This window comes from Dromaius novaehollandiae, chromosome 7 (genome assembly GCF_036370855.1).
Source record: "Dromaius novaehollandiae isolate bDroNov1 chromosome 7, bDroNov1.hap1, whole genome shotgun sequence".
NCBI lineage: Eukaryota > Metazoa > Chordata > Aves > Casuariiformes > Dromaiidae > Dromaius > Dromaius novaehollandiae.
In genome coordinates, this window is record NC_088104.1 from 18,218,671 (window position 1) to 18,238,544 (window position 19,874).

At 68.6% G+C, this 19,874-nt stretch overlaps 1 protein-coding gene across 8 annotated transcripts in view; it reads right to left on the reverse strand.

Moving 5' to 3' along the window:
- TNS1 (tensin 1) overlaps positions 1 to 18,016 on the reverse strand; it is a 79,058-nt gene extending 61,042 nt beyond the window's left edge. For 3 of the 8 annotated variants that reach the window (XM_064514765.1, XM_064514772.1, XM_064514764.1), the window contains exons 1-3: positions 17,877 to 18,016; positions 14,036 to 14,150; positions 12,841 to 12,878 (exon numbers count right to left, since the gene is read on the reverse strand). In XM_064514765.1, the coding sequence (XP_064370835.1) occupies positions 12,841 to 12,878; positions 14,036 to 14,150; positions 17,877 to 17,909 (186 nt within the window). In that variant the 5' untranslated portion in view covers positions 17,910 to 18,016. Of the gene's footprint in view, positions 1 to 2,718; positions 2,848 to 4,904; positions 5,597 to 12,840; positions 12,879 to 14,035; positions 14,151 to 17,876 lie in introns of those variants that run through there. The other 5 variants (XM_064514770.1, XM_026095326.2, XM_064514767.1 and 2 more) reach the window with 2 other exon arrangements.
- Positions 18,017 to 19,874: the final 1,858 nt, after the last annotated feature.

The following is a 19,874-nucleotide window of genomic DNA, read 5'->3' on the forward strand; positions in this document are numbered from 1 at the left end:
CAAGCCATGCGAAAACCAGATGCCGGGCCCAAAGCAAGAAGAGCCAGGCTGCAAAGCTGCCAGAGCACGTCCTGCTCGGACATGGGCAACCACAGGATCCCAAAGGCAGGGCAAGACCCCAGTGCCGGCTCGCCATCCCATGGCAGGACCCCATAAATGCAAGGAGGGAGGCAGGCCAGCGCAGCGTCCTTCCTCATCCTCCCTGCTTTCCCTGCGAGGTAGCCAGGGCTGGGCACAGCAGGGAAGCAAACGCTGTCGTGGGGCGGCCGGGGGCAGGCGAGATGGTGAGCGGTTCCCGGCACTGCACGCTGCTCAAGCCGCCCCAGATGTTTCGCTCTGTGGTCGGAGCTGCCTCACCCCCTCCCGCGAGCCAGCCCTTCCCAGCTTCCCACGGAGAGGCGCGGAGATGCCGGCAACCAAGCCAAGCTGGTGCCGTTGCAGCCGGAGACGTGCCTGTCAAAAGGGACCCCCACTGCCCCAGACCGCACATGGGACGGAAAGGCTGGAAAGCACCCCCCACCCCGGCCCCCTGCTCCAGCAGCCCCCCATCACAAGCCGGACGGCTCCGACAGGCATTGCCCCCCCAGCCCAGGAGGGATTCGGACCCCAAATGAGGAGAGCAAGGCACCTAACTGCCTCCAGCACTTCTGACCCCCAGAAAGAGGGGGAGAGGGAGAGGCGCTGGAAGCAGGACCCTGACGAAACCATCACCAGCGAGGACGGTGACTCAGCGGCGCGTTCGGTGCCCAGCAGGACAGTGCCGGGGTGGCACCCAGGGAGGCTGCGTGGTGAGCCGCCAGCTTGGCCCACCCCAAGCCCCACCACAGCACCACAGCCCCAAGAAGCCCCCTTCACACAGCCCCACATCGCCCCCGGGGGACCTCTTCCCCCTCTGGAAGGTCAGCCAAGCTTCACCCCACGTCCCAGCTGGGCTGTGCATCACCTCCCTGGGCTCCCCCATTGCTTTCTGCTCACCCCAAGGCCTCACCCCAGCCAAAGGGGGATCCCAGGGGCCACCACTGGCCACGATAACCTCTTGGGGGCTCCCAGAGCCCTTCCCTCAAGCCCTGCTGCTGCAACAGGGCCATGCTGAAGCCCCTCGCATCAAGGCACGGGGGAGAGCATGAGGTCTGCTCCAGCACCCCACAGCAGCCAGGGGCAGAAGATGCTTTAGGAGAGAAGGGCTGGGGCCACCAAGCTGGGGAAGTGGGGAAAGGTTGTCCTCCTTCCAGGACTCCTTCTAACCTTGGTGGACCAGCCTTGCCCAGCATCCCATCCCCTTCCAGCCACACACCGCTGCTGGGGATCCCAGACTGAGCCGGGCTCAAAGGCAGCTCTGCCAGCCACCAATTCCACCAGCAGCACACTCCCCGTGCCGGGTTGGGCCCCCCTGCCCCCCCCACGCGCTGCCTGCCACTCCCCTCCCCATGCCCGGCCTTCAAGCCGCACATTTCTCGCAGCCCCAGCAAATCTACTGTTTATGCAACAAGTCCCTGGGGGGAGGACGGCATGTTTCCAGCCACGCCGCTCGTCCCCCCGCCCGGCACGGCGCTCCACCCGGCCCACCGGGCCGACGCTGCAGCTCAGAGGTCTTGCTGCTCCCAGGCTTTCGCTCTGCCAGCATCCCGGGCCCCGGCACACTCCCCGGCACCACTGACGCCAGCCCTTCCTGAGCATCCCGCCACGGTGGGGTCCTCCTCACCCCTTGACATGGCCCCGGCGCAGGATGTCCCCCCTCCTCGGCAGCCTGCAACTCAAACCTCCTTCACCCGCACGGCGCATTTTCGAAAAAACACCTCCAGCGCTGGCGCCTAAATACCCTCCCGGCTCCGCGCCGCTCCCCGCGGCCGAGCCCTGCCTAATAACCCGCCCGGCTGGGTCAGCACTTCCCCAGCCCCGTTCCCGGCCACTCGGATAGCTTGGAGGCACCGCGCAGCCGCCCACAGGCCAGCGGCCGCCTGCAGCACTGAAGCACCCAATTGCAATAGCTGCAGGCACAGGCCGGGGTCCCGGCCCCCTGCAGCGCTGGGCCCGCCAGAACGGCCCCGCCAGGGCTCACTGCCCCCGGCTCTGCCACCCGTCTCCCTCCCTCTCCCAGGGTGCTTCCCTGCTGGGAACGCGGCAGCAGGTCAAAGCCGTGAGGGACCGAACCGGGAAGGTGACGCGCAGCAGGGCCACAGGGCCTCCGGCTCCCGCCGGTTTTGATTGAACCAGCAGCACCAAAATAGCCCTGGTTTCAACCCAAATAAGGGCAGCGACTGGCTCCGAACGGGTTTGAGCAATCGCCCCGCCGGCTGTAGCGGGGGGACTGGGGGAAGGGGGAGAGGCCAGCAGCACCCCCGTCCCTGGGTGGATTTGGGGGAGGAAGGGGTTTTTTTTGGTTGGTAGCGGGGCAAAGGTGCCTCCGCGTGCCTGGGAGAGGGGCCCGGGGCAGGGCCGCCCCCCGCTCCCGCCAGCGGCCTCCTCGGGTCGGCACGGGGCCGGGCCGCACCACGCTCAGCACCTAAAAAGGCAACATTCCCGGCGCCGGGTCCGGCCCGGAGGCCAGCGCGCGCCTGGCTCCGGCCCCAGAGCCCACGGAGGCTCCAGGCACATGGCAGTGTCCGGCCCCTGCCGCCGCCAGCCGCCCCCCAGCCCCTCGCGGAGCCCCCTTGGCTGCCCCCCAGCCCCGGGGCGCCCCAGGGCAGCGCGCCATTGGGCACCCCTGGGGCTGCTCACCTGGCAAGGGCGACAGCAGATTGGCTGGGGCGCAGAAGCCACTGCAAGCCCTGCAGGGGACTGGCCGGAGAGGAAGGCGCCGTGGGATTGGGGGGTCTCACGGGGGGTCTTCATTGGGATTGGGCAACATGTGGATTCTGGCATGGGATTGGTCAGTGCATGGATTCTGATGTGGGACTGGCCAACGTGTGGATTCTGCACAGGATTGGTCGGTGCATGGATTCTGATGTGGGATTGGCCAACATGTGGATTCTGCACGGGATTGGTCAATATGGGGACTCTGACATGTGATTGGCCAGGGCATGGATTCTCAGATGGGATTGTGCAGAGCCGGGATTCTCGCACAGGATTGGCCAACACCCAGGTCCCTAGGTGGGCAGGTTGGCTGCTGCCTCCAGGCTGTGCACCTCTGCCCCACGGGTGCCCTCGTGCGTGGGCACCCAGCCCCGCCACAGGCTCCCGCCTGCCACTTGGCCCCGGGATGCCCCGTGGGGCCACGGCCGGCCTCAGGGAGCAGGAAGGCGCCCTGGTGCTGCAGCCCGGCCTGCCCTGCCTGCTGGCCTGACACCTGGAGAAGGGGCGCAAAGCCGTGAGCACCGGGGCCGGTGCGCTATCCGCAGCCCACAGGAAGGAGCCGAAGCTGCTGTAACCAAACCAACCCGACAAGCGGCTGCGCCAGACCCGGCCGCCCCCACCCGGGGCTGCTGCGGGAGCAGGAGGTTTGGAGATGCTGGGGGACACAGCCCCAGCCGAGGCGTCGAAGCTGTGCCAGGGCCACTCGTCCCAGCCAGGAGGGCTGTGCCGCTGAGCCATGCTGCTCTGTGCAGGGCTGCCCCGGTGCCCCGTGGGGCTGAGCATCCTGGCCAGCTCAGCTGGCTGCAATGATTGCTAATGGGGTGGCTTCGTTAGTGCTGACAGCTGCGCTTTTAAGCCCTGGCTTGGGGTACGCTTGCTCGGCACCCACTGCCCCCATGGCACCGCCCCAGGCCGGGGGGTGTCCGGCTCCAGGCAGGGTAGCACTGCTGAGGGGGTCCCAGGCCGCCCGCACACAACAGGGCTGAACAGGAGGGCAGATTCATGCCCGGTGGTGCTGGGACAGCATCGGGGCACCAGGATCCCGGCAGCACTGCTGGGGGGCAACTCTAGGACTGAGTGGAGCCCCCCTGGAGCCAGCGGCTGTAGGGACACAGGGTGCTTCTGCGGGTGACCCCAGCACCCCAAAACCTGACATGACACAGCCACCAAGCCAGATGGCACCCCAGCACCCACCTCAGGAGCGCAGACACCGCACCCCCCCCCCGGTCCTGCCAGTGTTGCCTCCGTGCACGCCAGCTGGTCCATAGCGGACCTCCAGCCTAGGGCACATGCAGCCCCGGGGGTGCCCTGACCCTGCCAGCCATCCCCGGGGCTGGCATGGCTGCAGCGCACCACAGAGCTGAGCCATTCTCTTTTTGCCGTTTTCCCCTTAAAAACAAAACGGCTGATGCTGTGCTCGGCCTGCTTCCTCTCCCAGGAGCACAGCCTAAAAACATCTGCGCGGGACCTGCCCTGGCAGATTTAACCCTGTGTGGGCCCGGCGGGTGCTCCGCACCCACGGGCTGCCCCACCGGGCCGTGAGGAGCAGCTGTCGGCCCTCACCACTCATTAACCCACGTTTAACCATTGACGGGTCCTGCAGAGGGGAAGCAGCGCGGGGGTTAACCCCCGGGCTGCCGGGCGGCCCGCGGGGGAGAGGGCACCGCCGGGCATCGCCTGCTCCTGCCCACGGTGCAGGGGTGTGGGGGGGGATTGGGGTGTGTGGGGGGATTGGGGTGCAGGGGGCCCTGCTTCCCCACACGGCCCCCCTGCCCGCGACAGGGTTTTCCGTGCCGCAGAGCAGTGCAAACCCGGACACGCTTTGCCGTCCCCACCGGGATCCCCCCGGGCCACCTCCCAAGCGGGGCGTGGAGGTGGGCACGGGGAGCAGGCAGCCCCCGCGGAGCAGGCAGGGAAGCAGCCCTGACCCCCGCCCCAAACCTCCTGCCTGGAAACAGCGCACTGCCCCCTCCAAGACCCCCCCCGACGGGGGGCAGCAGGGGTCCCCCGATACACACCAACCTCCTCGCCCGGGCGTCCCACGCGGCGCCCCGCCGCCCCACGGCGGTGCCCCCCGCGCCGGCCCCCCCGGGACGGGCCCCCCCCCGTACCTGGCTCATGACGCTCCCGAAATCCATGCGGGGCGCCGCTCGCCCGCATCCGAGGGGGGTGCGGGGGGGCCGGGGCGCGCGGCGGCGCAGCGTCGCCGAGGCGGGCAGGCGTGAAGGCGGACTGCAGGCGATGCCCCCTCCCTCCCCAGGACGGGCGTCGAGAAGGAAGGAAGGAAGGAGGGAGGGAGGGAGCGGGGAGGGGGGGGAGGGAGGGGGAGAGCCAAAGGGTTTCGCTCCCCGCAGGCGGGACCCCGGCGATGGAGGGGCGCCGCGCTCCCGCCAGCCCCCCTCACCCCCGGGCACCCGCGGGGCCGCCGGGCGCTGGGGAGCCGGGGGGCGCGGGGGGGGGTTGGGGGTTGGGGAGGACAGGGGTCCCGGCTGGCTTTTTCCGCCGCTGCCCTCCCTCCTCTCGCTCCTTCCCTCTCTTTCTTCTCCTCTCCCCTCTCCCCAGCGGCGCGGCGCTCCAAGCCTGGCGCGCACACGCCCAGCCCGCTCCCCTCGCCTCCCCCAAAACGCCCTTAAAGGCGACCGGGAGCCGGGCCTGGGGCCAGGGGCGCAGCCCCCCCAGCCCAAATATCCCCCCCCCGCCCCCGCCGCCTGCCCCTGCAACACAGCAAAGTGCGGACGTCTCGTCCCCCCGCCTCCCCGTGCCAAGAGGTCCCGGCCGGCCGCGGGGCGCGGCGGGGTCTGGGCCTCACCGCCCGCCCCCCTTGGCACGGGGTGGGGGGCGGGGGGAGCCCTTCTCGGGGCCCTTCTGCTCGGCCCCCCCCCCCCCGGCGCTGCTGGCAGGGGACAGCTTGCCCCCCCCCCCCCGTCGGGTGCCGCGGGGTGTCTGTGCCCGATAACAATAACGGGCCCCGGGGTGCGCTGTGCCCCCGGGCGCCACCGGGGAGGGCGGAGTGAAGCTGCAGAGATTTACCGGCTGCCCGTAGAAAAGCAAAGTGAAAACGATGGAAATGACCAGGCTGGGGGGGGGGGATCCCCTCTGCACACTGCGGACAGGGTGCCCACAGCACACGGAGCCGTGCCAGCCCCTACTGGCTGTCCCAAAACCGCCACCGTCCCCTCCTCCTTCCTCCCATCCGCCTTCAACCTCCTCTTCCTCCGTGCTCTCAGGCCCCTCTGGCAGGGCACGCTGGGCTCTGTGTAGCCATGGTCAGCCCCTCCTCTCCCACCACCCCTCTTTTCTCACCCCAAGCCCTCACGGAGGCAGCCCAGCCCTGGCTGCGGGTGCTGGCAGCTGCTGCACGAGCAAGTGGTCAATGCCAGGAGACCCGGGATTGAAGGGACATGCTGCGGGAGAGCCCCTGCCGGAGTGGGGCAGGAGGGTTGAGCCCGCCTTGCAGTGGCCCATAGAAAGGCAAACAGGCCAGGGAGGCCGCAAGCCAACCACCGGGCCCAGCACTGTTGACATTTTCTCACCCAACACCTCCCCGTTCCTGTTTGCATTTCTGTCCTTGTGCTGCCGGCCCGGCCAAAACACCGTGGCCAGAGCTCTGCCTAGAGCCGCTGTGGGGCAGGACCCCCAGAGAGCCCTTCCTGCTCACGGCAGATGGCATCTGCCTTTCCAGGAGCTTCCAGCCCCCCTAAAGACACTGGCTGATGGCACCGGGATGGCAGTGAGGGGTCTCCCTCTGCCCTCCTCCTTCCATAGGGCCAGGGGCACGGGGCAGGAGCGAGCCACAGCAATTTGCATCTGCCGGCACTATGGGGAGAGCCCAGGGCAGCCCCGGGATGGCTGACCCAAGCGTCCTGCTAGCTGGGATCCCTCCAGCCAAATGGGGGGCTAGTCCTCTCCACCGCAGTCATGCTCCCCAAATGCACCGGGGGAAGATGACTGTGAGCCACCCCAGACCTGACACCCCGTCCCTGCCTGCCTCCCCCCAGCAGAGCAGGGAGATGTGCCTCTGCAGGGGGAAACTGAGGCACAGATCAGCTAAGTGACCTCCAAAGGCCACAAAGCAGGGGGGACAGGGCCACGGCGACACTGCAGGGATTTGAACCCACCCGTGAGACAAATTAGCCCTACAAGTTCAACACCACCCAGCAGATCCTGCCCTGCCCGACCTGCGCCCAGCCCTGCCTGAGAGCCCTGCCTTGGTTTCCCCCGGCCGCCTGGCCCGAACGGTACCATGGGAAGGGAGCACCGAGAGGCACCGGTGGACCTTGCCTGCTGCTGAGGATGGAGCAAAGGGGGTCATGACACCCCCAGCGGGCACCTTCTTGTCCCCCTCTGGAGGAAACACCAGCCCCTCTGCTCTCCCCTTGCCCCCAGACCCAGGGGCTGAACCCCCTCCTCCCCCAGCAGCCGCCACACGGGGAGCACAGCGGGAGCCGCCCCTCACCCCAGCCCCGGCCCCACAGCCTCCCAAAAACCAGGCGTCCGGGGATGAGTCAGGCTTTCCTGCACCTCCCTGCCGAGGCCGCCCTGCACATCTGGCTCGGGCTGCGGTTAGCAGGCGAGGGGCGAAGCGGGACGCTTCCTCCCAGCGGGCCGGCCCGGCCCGGGCGCGGGCAGCGCAGGCGCGGCCGGGGAGTGGGACAGGAGGACGAGGAGGACGAGGAGGATGAGGGACGGGTGTCACCACCACTGACGTGTCCTCCTGCCTGCCTGCGGCTGGGGAAGGGGCACGAGGGGCCTGATGCTGGCAGGCTCCCTCACTCTCAGCATGCCCTAGCACAGCCAAAAACGACAACTTTAATAAATACGCAGGGTTTGGAGGGGGGGCGTCTCCTCCGGCGTCCCCCAGCATGCACTGTGCCCCATGGCACAGCGCAGTGGCCGCCACAGGGTTTGTGCAGCTGCGGTGGGCAGCGCCGGGGCCAGATCTCCGCCGAACATCTCCCACCGGTTTCCTGTCCAGGCCAGGCTGTTTCCTCCCGGGGCCGGAGCCAGGTGAGGGCTCGGCTCCAGCATGGCGCGAACCGGCGCTCCCGACAGCGGAGCGGGGCCCGGCCAGACCCGGACCCAGGCCCACGAGCCGGGCATCCCCACAGCCCTACCAGTGCCAGGCACTGCCCAGGGCCCCTCAGCTGCAACACCCAGAGCCTGGGAAACCCCAGCCCCGGAAAAGCCAGGGGATGGATGGGAAAATAACAGCGGTGGAGCGGGAGATGGAAACGGGGTGAGCAAAGGGCACTGACAGCAAGTCCCTGTCCCCTGACACAGGAGCTGTCCCTGGGGACATGGCGGGAGCTGTCCCGCGGGGAGATGACGCGTCCGCTCTGCAGGATGTGCACGGAAAAGTCATGAAAATGTCCTTCTGCTCCACCGCCGCCAGCCGCAACCTCCCCCCTCCCGGGGCCATTAGGGGCAGCGGTGCCACAGGGAGAGGGTCCCTGGGGACCAGCACGGGGCCAGCACAGCGTGGCCGCGGGGGTGCGGAGCAGGCCAGGACAGCAGCAGAGCCAGCAGGGGCGGAAATTGATGGGAGACGAGGCAGAGACCCCCCCCGAGCACCCCCGTCCAGCACGGCTCCTGCCTCCCCAGTCCTGCCAGCACAGAGCAGGGCCCAGGGGCTGCTGTGGGAACCCCCGAGGGGGGAGAGGGAGGCTGGGGGCAGCCGCTCACCCCCCCCTCGCTGACACCTCCCAGAACAACGCCCACCAGTGCAGCAACCGCGGGCAGCCTCAGCACCCCCTCGCCCCTGCCCTCCCTCCCCGCACCCCGAGGGTGCAGAGAAGAGCCCCAGCTCCTCCGAGCAGCCGAGCCAACCCCCCTCAGAGCTGTGGCAGAGGCCGAATATTTTGGCGGTGATGTAAAGAGGAGGAAAAGGGAAATAGCAAGAAAAATATAAGAACTCCCTCGCTCCCGGACCTGCTGCGTAAACACAACCTGGCACAGCACCAGGCCAGGGCTGCCCCCCAGCAGCCCCTCATCCTGCCACCGCGGCTGGGCCCGTGCCACGGCCAAGGACACATTCCCGCAACATTCCTGCGCCCCGCCGCCCACTCTGTTGTGGAGACCGGGGTGTTGCTAATTATCTGTCTCGAAATGGGGCATCGGGGACAGGGACGGGACGCCCAGCTCCGCACGTGACTGGCACGTCATCCCCTGCCCTGCACAGCGAGGCGGCACGGGGGCCCAGCAGTTCGAGAGCTGAGGAAGGAAAGGACAGCCACACATCCCCTAGCATGAGCCAGGACACGATGACCCCTCTCTGCAGCCACCGTGCCCGGCACAGCCATGGGGGTCTGGTCGTGCCAGTGCCCTGAGCCACGGAGCCATCTGGGTGCCCATCACCGTGGGTCAAGCCTGCCTACAGGGGTCCAGCCGCTCCCTGCCTCAGTTTCCCTTCCTGCCCCGACCTGCTTCGCAAATCCAGGGGTCCCCCGCCCCAGCAGCGATGGGGAAGGGGAGGATGCACACGCCACTCTCCAGCACCGCCTACCCCACTGTGGGTCCCCCCCCCGCCGCCCCCGCCACCAAGGACTTGTCCCCGTGCGAGGGGGCAGGAGGTGCCGCGGGCACCGCAAGCAACGGCTCTCGCCAGGACGCGCCTCACTGCCCGGCACTGGCCCCACTCCAGCACCTGGTTTAATGATGGACGAACCGCCCCAGACGCCCGTCGCAGAAGGGGCACTTGAAAAACAAGCTGGGCCTGGCACCAGGCCAGCAGGGAAGGACTGGCACGAAGGCACCACGCTGGGCCTGCGAGAGACACACATGCATGTGAACACATGCGTGTGCATGGAAGGAACATGTGCCTGGCGACGTGTGCACGCAGAGCTGCCCACATACATGCACACACCCCCATGCAACACGTTAAGGTGCACAGGGCATGCAAACACGTCTGTGCACAAACACGCTAATGCACACACACCTGCCTGCACTGGCAGACTCATCCACACACTTTCTTGCACGCCAACATGTACATTAATTTGCAGAGCCATGCGCACGCACCTTGTTGCACACACACGGAGCAGCAGCCTGGAGCAGCTCCAAGGAGCTCCCTGGGCTGAAGCCTGAGGGGGGAGTTGCCTTGCTCCCCCACTGTGTTGCACGCTGTGCAGCAAGCAGCCCTCCCCCTGCCTCGGTTTCCCCTCCTCCCCGAGCCAACTGCCCAGCACCCCGCTGCCCCCAGAGCCGTGGGTCCCACTGTGTGGCGTGGGATGAGCAGCACCGGCTGGAGCCCGGCCAGGGCCGCAGCACGGCGCAGCCCAGCTCTCTTCCCAGAACCGCCCACCCGCGATCGAAGGCCACCTCGGCAGCCAAACGCAGCAGCTTGCCCCGTTCCCCAGCCAAACCGGCCATTACCACGCCGGGAGAGACGCCTTCCCCATCCCCTCCTAGGCAGCCCTGCACAACCGCGTTTGCTCAGCCTCTCCAACGAGCATCACGGCAAAACGCAGCAGCTGGCTGGAGCGAGCCCATCCCCAGGGACAGGGCGCCCTCGGCACTTCCCATGCTCTGCGGGCCCGGCAATTCGGGAAGCACCTGCGCCGGCCCTGCCGCACGGGGAGACACCGAGCAGAGCATCCTCCCGGTGCCTTCGCGGCCTCCCACCGGGACCACCATCCTCGTGTGCCGCGAGCAGGGAGCGACCAGGGGGTGCGCGAAGGGCATGTGCCGGCACGTGGGCGCACACGTGCCCAACCGCTGCCCCGAAAGCACCATGCACCGGACTGTGGGGCATCGCACACCCACGGCTGGGGGACCTGCAGGGACCCCCGCCAGCTGCCCCCAGCATGGCTCTGGGACTCAGTTTCCCCACTTGTAAGAGGAGGGTACAACGGACGGACAGAGCAGGCAGAGTCGGGGGCTCAGAGGCGCGCCAGCGTCCAGCGTCGCGGAGGGAGGGAGGGCGGTTTGCTAAGCAAGGAAAAATCCCCGAGCGGAGGGGCCGGGCGCGAGAAGGGCCTTACATGGGCATGGGAACGGCTTCGTGCTTCCCAGATGAGGCGAGTGTGTCTGCCCCGGCCCCCCCGGGGCCGCCCACGGGCTCTGGGCACCCCGCCAGCCCTGCCTGCCGCCACGGGGCACAGGGGGGAGGGGGAACCGCGGCGGGGGGCCCCAGCCCCGGCCCCGGCTGGGGGCTCACGTCCCGCCTGCCCCGGCTCAGCTCTGCCTGCTCACCCCCTCACTGCCCCCCGGGAGCACGGCCCTGCCCAGCACCCCCACACACCCCCGGTGTCACCCCAACCCAGCCGTGCCCTGTCGCAGCCTCGACACCCCCATCACCACCCTGGCATCCCATACGCCCCCCCGTACAGCCCTACGCACCCAGCACCCACCAACGCACCTTTATCCCCCCCTTTCCTCTCCCACTGGGCCCAGGCCGTTTTGGGCAGGAATGGGTGTTTTTAGCTAGGGGCTTCCCCTACCCAGGCCAGGAGCCAGCTGGCAGACACCCAGCTGTGGGGGCAGGCATGGGGCAGAACAAGGGGTCGGGGCAGGTCCCAGGGGGGTAAATACAGGGAAAAAGGGGAATATGCTAAGAATAGCATCGCCGGCTGGGCTCCAAGGCTGGGAGCAGGCCGGGGGGACCAGGAGCTTGGCAGCCTCTCCAGGGCAGGAGTGGGGAGCATGGGGACGGAGAGCACCCAGCACCTTGGGGTGACCCATACCCCCCCCCAGCCTATTGGGGGTGCAGGGGTTAAGCGCGAGCAGGTTCAGGTGGAGAAGAGGCAATCTTCTCTGCGTGCGACACCCCCTCCCACACGTGCCCTCCCTGGAGACCCTACGATAACAAGACGGCGCATAAGTCAGCTGGCCATTTGCCCGGCTATCGGAGCCCCTCCCCAGGCCCTGGCCCAGGAGCTGCAGAGCAGGCCCCTATCCCTGGCCCCATGCGCGCCGCCACCCCCAGCAGCACCCCCCTCGGCTAGCCAGCCCCACGGGGGGGGATCTCCAGCTCCCGGCGAGCGTGGGAAGTGTGACACAAGTTAATGAACTGCAGCTGGCCACGGGAGCAGGCCACGGGCTTCTCTTGTTTACCGGCTACCCAGACACAGGGTTCCTACTGCAATCCCACATCAGTGCACAACCCCGTATCAGACATCAGAGAATCCCCATGGGGCCCATCTCAAGAAATGGGCACGTCTCATCATTCCCTCCCACCTGGAAACCACTGGCAGATGCTCTCCACCACCGTGTGCCCCACTGCGGGCAGACTGGCACTGACATGTTGGGCCTCAAGGTGACACCCAAGCTCCTGGCTTGGCCTTCTGTGGCGACCAGGGAGGTGGTCTTTGGTGTCCAGGGCCTGCTGCGGACAGCGTAGCACTGGGACACAGGACACCTGGGTCCCATTGGCAGCACCCAGTCGTTGCAGCAAGCCACCCCTCTCCGCTCAGCCCCAGGGCATGGCTGGTCCAGGGTGCCCAGGGTGGCCCAGGGTCCCCAGGGTGGCACAAGCCAGCCACTGCCCTGCTGAGCGCCCCCGCCGGCTCTGCGCTGCCAGCTCAGGCCCCCAGGGGCCCCGGCAGCCCCCGCCTCCCCAGCAGCCCGGCTGGGGCAGGGTGCTAGGCTGCACCCTGGCGCGCACCCCGCACCACCCACGCGGCGAAGCCCGGCGCGTGCCCGGCCTCCGGCACAGGCAGCTCCTGGCGCGGCCACCCCCAGGCTCCGGGGCCTCTCCTCACCTCCCTGCCCAGCCGGCCGCAGGCACAGGCACGTCGCAGCCCATGCCGCTGCCCGGGGCACGCTGGGCTCTTCCTGCCAAAGGTGCCAGCCACGGCGCCGGCTGGCACTTGTCCCCTCCCGGAGGCGTGCAAAAGCACAGCCTCCCCTTCTGCAGCGGTGCAGCAGGCGGTAGGCGTCGTGCCCACCTCCAGCTCTCCAAAGAGCCGGGACGAAGGCCTGGATTCCTGCAAGCCACCCCCAGCGCGGCGCCCAGCGCTGGCCGATGCCATGGCCCCGCTCGTGCAGAAAGCACTTGGGTGCCCCCCAGGCAGGGCAGGCAGGGAGGGGCGGGCGGCGGGGCGCGGGTCTTACCTTGGCTTGGCACTTTCTGTGGCAGGAGAGCTTGCAGCCTGCGGGACACCAGAGGGGGCAGAGGGTTAGTGGGGCGCTGGGGGCATTGCGGGGGGCAGCTCATGAGGAGCCCGCATCCAGCGCTGGCATCCCGCAGGGATGTGCAGGGAGCGGGTCGGCACCGGGCGCGGGCACGCACGCAACTGCCCTTGCAGCCCCGCACACCGCCGCAGAGGCACAGTGTGAGTCCACACGGGACTGGGCGCACACACAGCACACCGGCCGTGCACCCCTGCGACGGCAAACCCGCGCGGCTCCCCCAGACGGCGGGCCAGGAGGACGCGGGAGTCCCGTGCGGCGTGGCCCCGGCCAAGGCCACTGCGCCAGGTCCCGTCCCCAGCGGGGTCATTTCCTGCAGTGCAGGGAACACAGGAAGCCACATTGTTCCCGCGGCAAGGAGTGCTTCCTCCCCGCTGCCCCTCGCATGGGGCCCGGCGTCACCGCACACTTGTGAGGGGACACGTCAGAGCGTGTCCCACCAGGACGCGCCCGGCTCACAGGGGCACGGCAGCCACGCGCTACACAGGGGGGCCGAGAGCGGGGCGGGAGGCCGCGAGCGCGTGCACGCAGGCCCGCGCGGACAAACCTCTATGTGCACACGCGGACAACAGTGAGGGTGCACACGCATGTGCACGCACACGTAGCTGGCGTGCGCAGCCACGTCACACACAGCGACATCTGCATGCTGTTCTCACCTCGTGCTTGCATGCAAAGGTGTGCACACACTTGCATGCATGCTTGCACACGCACAAGCACCTGCTCTGACACATGCACACACTTGCATGTGCATGCGTGCATGTGATCCTGCCTTCAGGTATGCATGCACAGCCTTGCACACACACAAGCTCCTGCCCTCACACGTGCGGGCACACACACAGCTGTGCACATGCTTGCACGTGCACCCTTGCACGCACACACAGGCAACCCCTTGCAAAAAGGGACATGCACAAACTTCGGCACCTATCAGACACCTACACGAGTGCGTTCGCTGCCGCACACACTTGGCTCGCAGCTGCTTAGCTCACACACATCCACACACCCCTGTGCACACATGCTCATCCCCCGCCGGCTCCCTGGCCCTCCTCTCACTGCCGCGGCACCCCGCGGCGGGGCAGACGGCGCCCACCCCCGGGCCCCCGCGCGGGCGGGCGCTCACCTCGGCACGTGCTGCCCTCGCGCGTGATGGCCTGCCGGCAGATCCCGCACGCCTTCACCTTCTTGAAGTTGGTCACCTTGAACGTGTGCGCCGGGGGGGCCTCCAGGTCCTGGGGCTGGGGGGACACGGGGGCTTCATCAGCAGGGCACCAGGCAGCTCGGAGACCCCACTGCGCGCCAGGGACCCCGCGACAGCCCTGCCTCTGCTCTACCCTGACCCCCATGGCCCGGTCTCAGCTTGCTTCCCAGCAATGAGCTCATCCTCCACCTGCCCCGCAGTGCAAACCCCGCTCCGTGCAAAGGCAGCCCCCCAGAACCCCACGCACCCGAGCAGCACCGTTGCAGGAGGCCCGGTGCCACGGGGCCAGGGCCTCGGCTCCTGCGTGGGCCCCAGCAGGGCTGGGGGGGGGCAATGTCCCCCCCCCCGAGGGGCTGTCCCTTTAAATAGTCTCTGCCGCCCCCTGGTGGCGCACAGGGGGCTGAGCCACACGCATGTGCGTGCACATACGGGCGTGAGCGCACACGCGTGTGCCTGGGTGCATGCAGGTACATGCACACGTGCACACAGGTCTGCATGCATCTGCATACGTGTGCACGTGTGCATGTGTGTGCACATGTGTGAATACGTGTTTGTGTGCACGTATGTGAGTGTGTCTGCACGTGCAAGCATGCATAGATGTGCCCTTATATTTGCCTACGTGTCAAGGTATATGTGTGAGTGCATGTGTGTACAGGTGCATGCGTGTGGGTGCACAACTGTTAATGTGCCTTTGGGAGCATGTGTGTGCACGCACAAGCACATATGAGCACATGCCTGCATGCACATGTGTGTGAGTGTGCTTGTGTGCATGCATGACCATGTGTGCGAGCATGTGGGAATGCATGCAGGTGAAAGTGTGTGCAGGCACTGATGTGTCTGCATGTATGTGTGTGAATATGCAACTGTGTGCGCACCCGGACATGTGCATGCATTATGGGCCATGTGCACTTGCAGGGGGGTGTCTCACTGCAACGTGTTGTGTGGGCACAGCTGAGTGCCAAATGCTGCATGGGGGATGCACGGGGGACGTGGCACATGCATGTGTTCAGCGTGTGTGTGGTGTCCCCAAGCAGGCTTTCTAGTGCACAGTGCATCTGGGGCTGTGAGCTGTGCCCAGGGTGCTGCTCCCGGCTGTGCCCAAGGCAGAGCCACTCCAACACCCATGGGTGGCTTTGCAAGGTCACCCACCCCCCCCCCCAGGCCCAGGAAACGCACCCAGCATCTGTGAGGCTGGCGTCACCCCCACGTGCCCTGGGGTGGGCAACGGAGGGGTCTGTGCCCACTCCGCTGATGCAGCCCATGAGAGCCGGGGGGGCGGGTAATGCGGTGAGTGTGGGGGCCTAAAGAGGGATTGTGTGTGTGTGTGTGTGTGTGTGTGTGTGTGTGTGTATGTATGAGAGCAGGTGGGTGCCCACCAGGTCACACACCCAGTCGCATGTGGGTGCTCACACACCCGTGCACGCTGCACACCCGTGAGCACTGGACGGTGATGCGCCCAGCGTCCCACCACGGAGCCTCAGAGGAAGAAGTGAGACCCCGGTCTTTTCCTGCCAAGACTAATGAGATTAAGCAGAGGCCCTGCAGCCTCCCCCTTGCCAGGCTGCCGGGGTTTTCTGCTCCCCTCCAGGCTAGCACAGCTCGCCAGGCAGCGGAGAGCGGGGTGCGACGGTGCCAAAGCGTCAGGGTGCCACCCAGCTCCTGCTGTCCCACCTCCTGCCTCAGTTTCCCCAGGGTGCAGCAGACGAAGAGGTCGGGGCAGCAGGCCCCACTGCTGCAGAGGCAAAGGGGGAGCGCACATGCATGTGTGTGTGCAGAGGAGCCTGTGCTGGGCGCACGCCTGAGCCATGCACAAGTGGGTGTGAGGGCGCTGTGTGTGCTGCACATCATGCATGCGAGCCAGTGCATCACACCCGTATGTGTGCCTGTGAGTGTGCAAGGCTGCGCAAGTGTGCAAGTTCCTGCCAGCAGATGTGTGTGCATTTGGGTGTGGGGACATCTGTGTCCCCACACACAGATCCATGCGAATCATGTGCACTTCCGCACAGACTTGTGCACGCAGGTGCAAACTCCTCTGCCCTGGGCCTCTGCTCCCCATGGGGCCACTTGCTGGTCCCTCGCCAGCCCCCAGCCCTCGCATGGCCCCACGCAGAAGCGGGAACGTGTGCACATGGCGACGCAAATGCACACGCATGTGTGCACAGACATCACACCGGGCAACACTGTGGCCACGGCCATGGGAAAAGTTTCCCCAGCGGTGCCCAAATCCCCTCGGCTTTCTGCCCCTGCCGCCACCGGCCACGGGCTCTCACGCCGTAGTTGCTGGGTGACAGCTACGGCTGACGATGCCATGAGCTCGTTTGCATATGCAAAGCAGCTGCCACGCTGGAGGGCTGCACGGTGCCCGGGAAGAGGCCTCGGCCCACGCTCCCAGGGCACCGGGGTGGGCTCCCAGGGAGGCCTACGCGTCTCGCACACGTGCCCCCCCCCACCCCAGCCAGGCCCCACACAGCAGCTTTGGCATGCTTCGTTAGTGCTAATTATCCTTGTTGGGAAAGTGAAGCCCCCCCCATTCCCACCCCACAGAGCCCCCCGAGCTTGTCACGGTGCCAGCGCTGTGCCTGTGCTGGGGGGCTGCTGGCAGGGAGGCCCAGAGCCCCACTTCACGCTCCCACCTCCCCGCTCCAGGTGCCCACCCAGTGCCACCCCCCCTGCGCCGCTTGGCAGGCTGCAGCCGACCCCATGAGACCACCACGTCCCAGCCCCATACCAGGAAGATCCCAGTCAGCTTCCCTGCCCCAGGGCCAGGAATGGCAGGGGGACTGGGGAGGGGGACAGGGGACCTCTTGGGGATGCCACCCGCAGACCCATAGGTACCATTACCGGGGGCCTGGTCCCCCAGCGCAAGTGGGCAGGAGTCTCGCTGGCCAGGGGCCTCCCCACACCAGGAGCCAGGAAGGGGACCCAGGTGTCCTGGGCTGGCGAAAGCGCCAGCGAGGGAGGGCAGATCAGTCCCGATCCCGGGCTGCCCGGTTCACTGCCCAGCACCGCAGAAAGCTGCGGGGTGGGGGGATCCGGGTCCCTCCGGGCACCCAGGACACCCGGGTTCGCGGCCCGATTCTGCCGAGGCTGCAGCGCCGGGACGGGTGGAGGCACCGGGACGCCGGGTCCCGCTCTGCCGGGTGGCCCCGGGCCCGCTGCGGGACAGCACCTCGCACCCAGAGCGCTCCAGCGGCTAACGGGGGCGCAGGGCCCCTGCGGCATCCCCACGGCACGGAAACCCCGGCGCAAACCGGATCCCCTCGGTCTGCCCGGTCCCCCACCCGGGGCAAAGGGGCTCCCCCAGCCGGTGCCCCAGGCTGCAGGCAACGGGGGATCGGCCCCGAGCTGCCCCCGCGGCACCGTAGCCCCCCCCCCCGCGGCAGCCCTGTCCCCCCGTCCTGCACCCTCGCGGTCCCGGTCTCCCCTTGTGGTCCCCGACCCGGCGCTCACCGCCGCAGCCGTCCCGCTCCCGGTCCGATCCCCCCGGTACCCGCTGTAACCCCCGCTCCCGGCCCGGGTGTCCCCTCCCCGCCATGGCCCCCCCAGCTCCACCCCGGGGCTGGGCCATCCCCGCCGGTCTCCCCCCGGTCCCGGCCCCGGTCCCGGCCCGAACCCAGCTGGTTTCCCGTGCGGTGCCCGGGCCGGTCCCGCTGCAGCCCCCCGCGCCCCCCGCGCCCCACCGCGCGGTGCCGCTGCCCCCGGTGCTCCCGGTGCCGGTGCCGGTGCCGGTGCCGGTGCCGGAGCGGGGCGGCGCGGGCCGTACCCAGAGCAGGCAGGAGAGGCAGACGCCGGTCATGCTGCCTGCGGCGCAGCCCCGGCGGCCGCCGAGCCCCGCGGCAGCTCCCGCAGCCCCGGCGCCGGCCCCGGCGGCGCTCGCTCCGCTCCCCCCGGCCCGGGCCCGCCCCCAGCCCTCCGCCGGGACCGGCCCCCAGCGCCTGCTCCAGCTGCGGGAGCGCTGCCCTCCGGCAACGCCCCCCCAGCACCCCCGGCCTGGGGGCGGAGGGGGCCTGGCACCCTGGCCAAGGTGCCCCCGAGGGTTTTGGGGGGCTGGCGGGACCCCGGCCCCCCCCCCCCGAGGGTCTGCGGGTCCGGGCGCGCTGCCCGGGAGCTGGGGCCCGTCCCTGCCTCCTCCCGCAGCATTTGGGATTCATTTCCTCCGCTCGCCGCCGCGGCCCGACCCGGGGGGCACCCGCCACCCCTGGCCACCCCCCGCTCGCTCCCAGCCTCTATAGGGTCCTGCGGGAAAGGGTCGCCTTCCGCGTCCCCCCCCCCCAGCAGACCGCCAGGAAGGGCCCCGCTACCCCCTGGGTGGTCCCGGCTCCCACCACTGAGATGAGACGGGGAGGAAGTGGCGCAGTCCCAAGGACATTCATGAGCCGAGCTGGGGGGCCTCAGAGCGGGGGGACAACCTTCAAGGTGGTGGGGGCAGAACTGGCAGCCCTCAAACACCGCGGGAGGGGTTGGGTGGCTGTGGCCGCCCGCCTGGGGGGCTCGGCCAGGCGGCAGCATGCCCCTCCAGTCCCGAGCGGAGGCGGCCAGCGGTGACTCCGGCTCCAGCCTGGAAACTTGTGCTCAGCTGCCCGGAGCCACGAGGCCGTGAGTCAGGCGGGGGATGCGGCGGGGCAGGACGCGGGTGCAGGCAGGGCGAGCTGTGCTCACAGGGGGTCACGAGCGCGTCGGGGCCGTGGGCCCACAGCCCCCGCAGCCCTCGGCCCTGTGCCTCAGTTTCCCCAGCCGCCTTCTGCGTGCTGTTCCCAATGCGGGCGCACCCAAGTGCCAGACAGGGGGGAGCCCATCTGCGAAGGAAAGCCGAGGCCCCGGCGGCGAGGTGGCCTCGTGTGCACATGGCACATGTCTGGGCATGGAGAGGGACAGGGGCACCCATGTAGCAGCTCATGGCAGGGGAAAACCCTGGTGATGCTACACACAGACACACATATGCACCCTGATGCACACGCACCCCTGCACACCCGCACCCCTGGGGAAGGGACACATGCACATGCACACACACTGCAGCCCCCGGGAATCCCTGTCGTCACACACGCTCCCCACGCCTGCACCACCGGCATGTCCCTGCCCCACCATGACAGTCCCCCAGGCGCTGCCCCATAGCGGCTTTGGCGCCCACTTCGCCGGCACAGTCTCACACGGGCGGCGGAGCCAGCCGGAGTGGCACGCACCGGCCCACCGGGCTTGGGGGAGTTCGAGGACAGAAGGCATGGCGCTGCAGCGGGACCGGCCGGGGCTGTGACCGCCCTGGAGCTGCTGCCCTCCCTGCCTCAGTTTCCCCAGCGCAGACAGGGCAGGATGGGTCCCTGTGCCAGGCGCTGATGCTGGCACGAGGAGGGACGAGGGACATGCACCGGGCAAACACCTGTGTGGTTTAACCCCCCCCCGCCCAGTGCCTGCAGCAGGCAGGGGCACAACCAGCCCGCACCCCCCTCCCCACGCCCCCCCCCCAGCTGTGCCCCCCCGTGCTGCCTGACACTCCCCCCGGCGCCCGCCACCCGGCGGTGCCGGCTTACCTGCTGGCGCGGGCAGCCGCGCAGGGGCAGCAGGCAGGACAAGAAGTATTTCCCCCAGCGCACCAGGGCAGTGAAGCACCAGCTCAGCCGGGTCATGGTGCCCCCCGCCCGAGGGGCGCCCAGCCAGGGGGGTGCAGGCGCCGACCTCTGCTGCAGGCGTGCTCCGGGGCCGAGAGCCAAACGCGACTGGGCCCCCCTGGCACAAGGGGATGCGGGAGGCGCCCGACAGCAGGCAG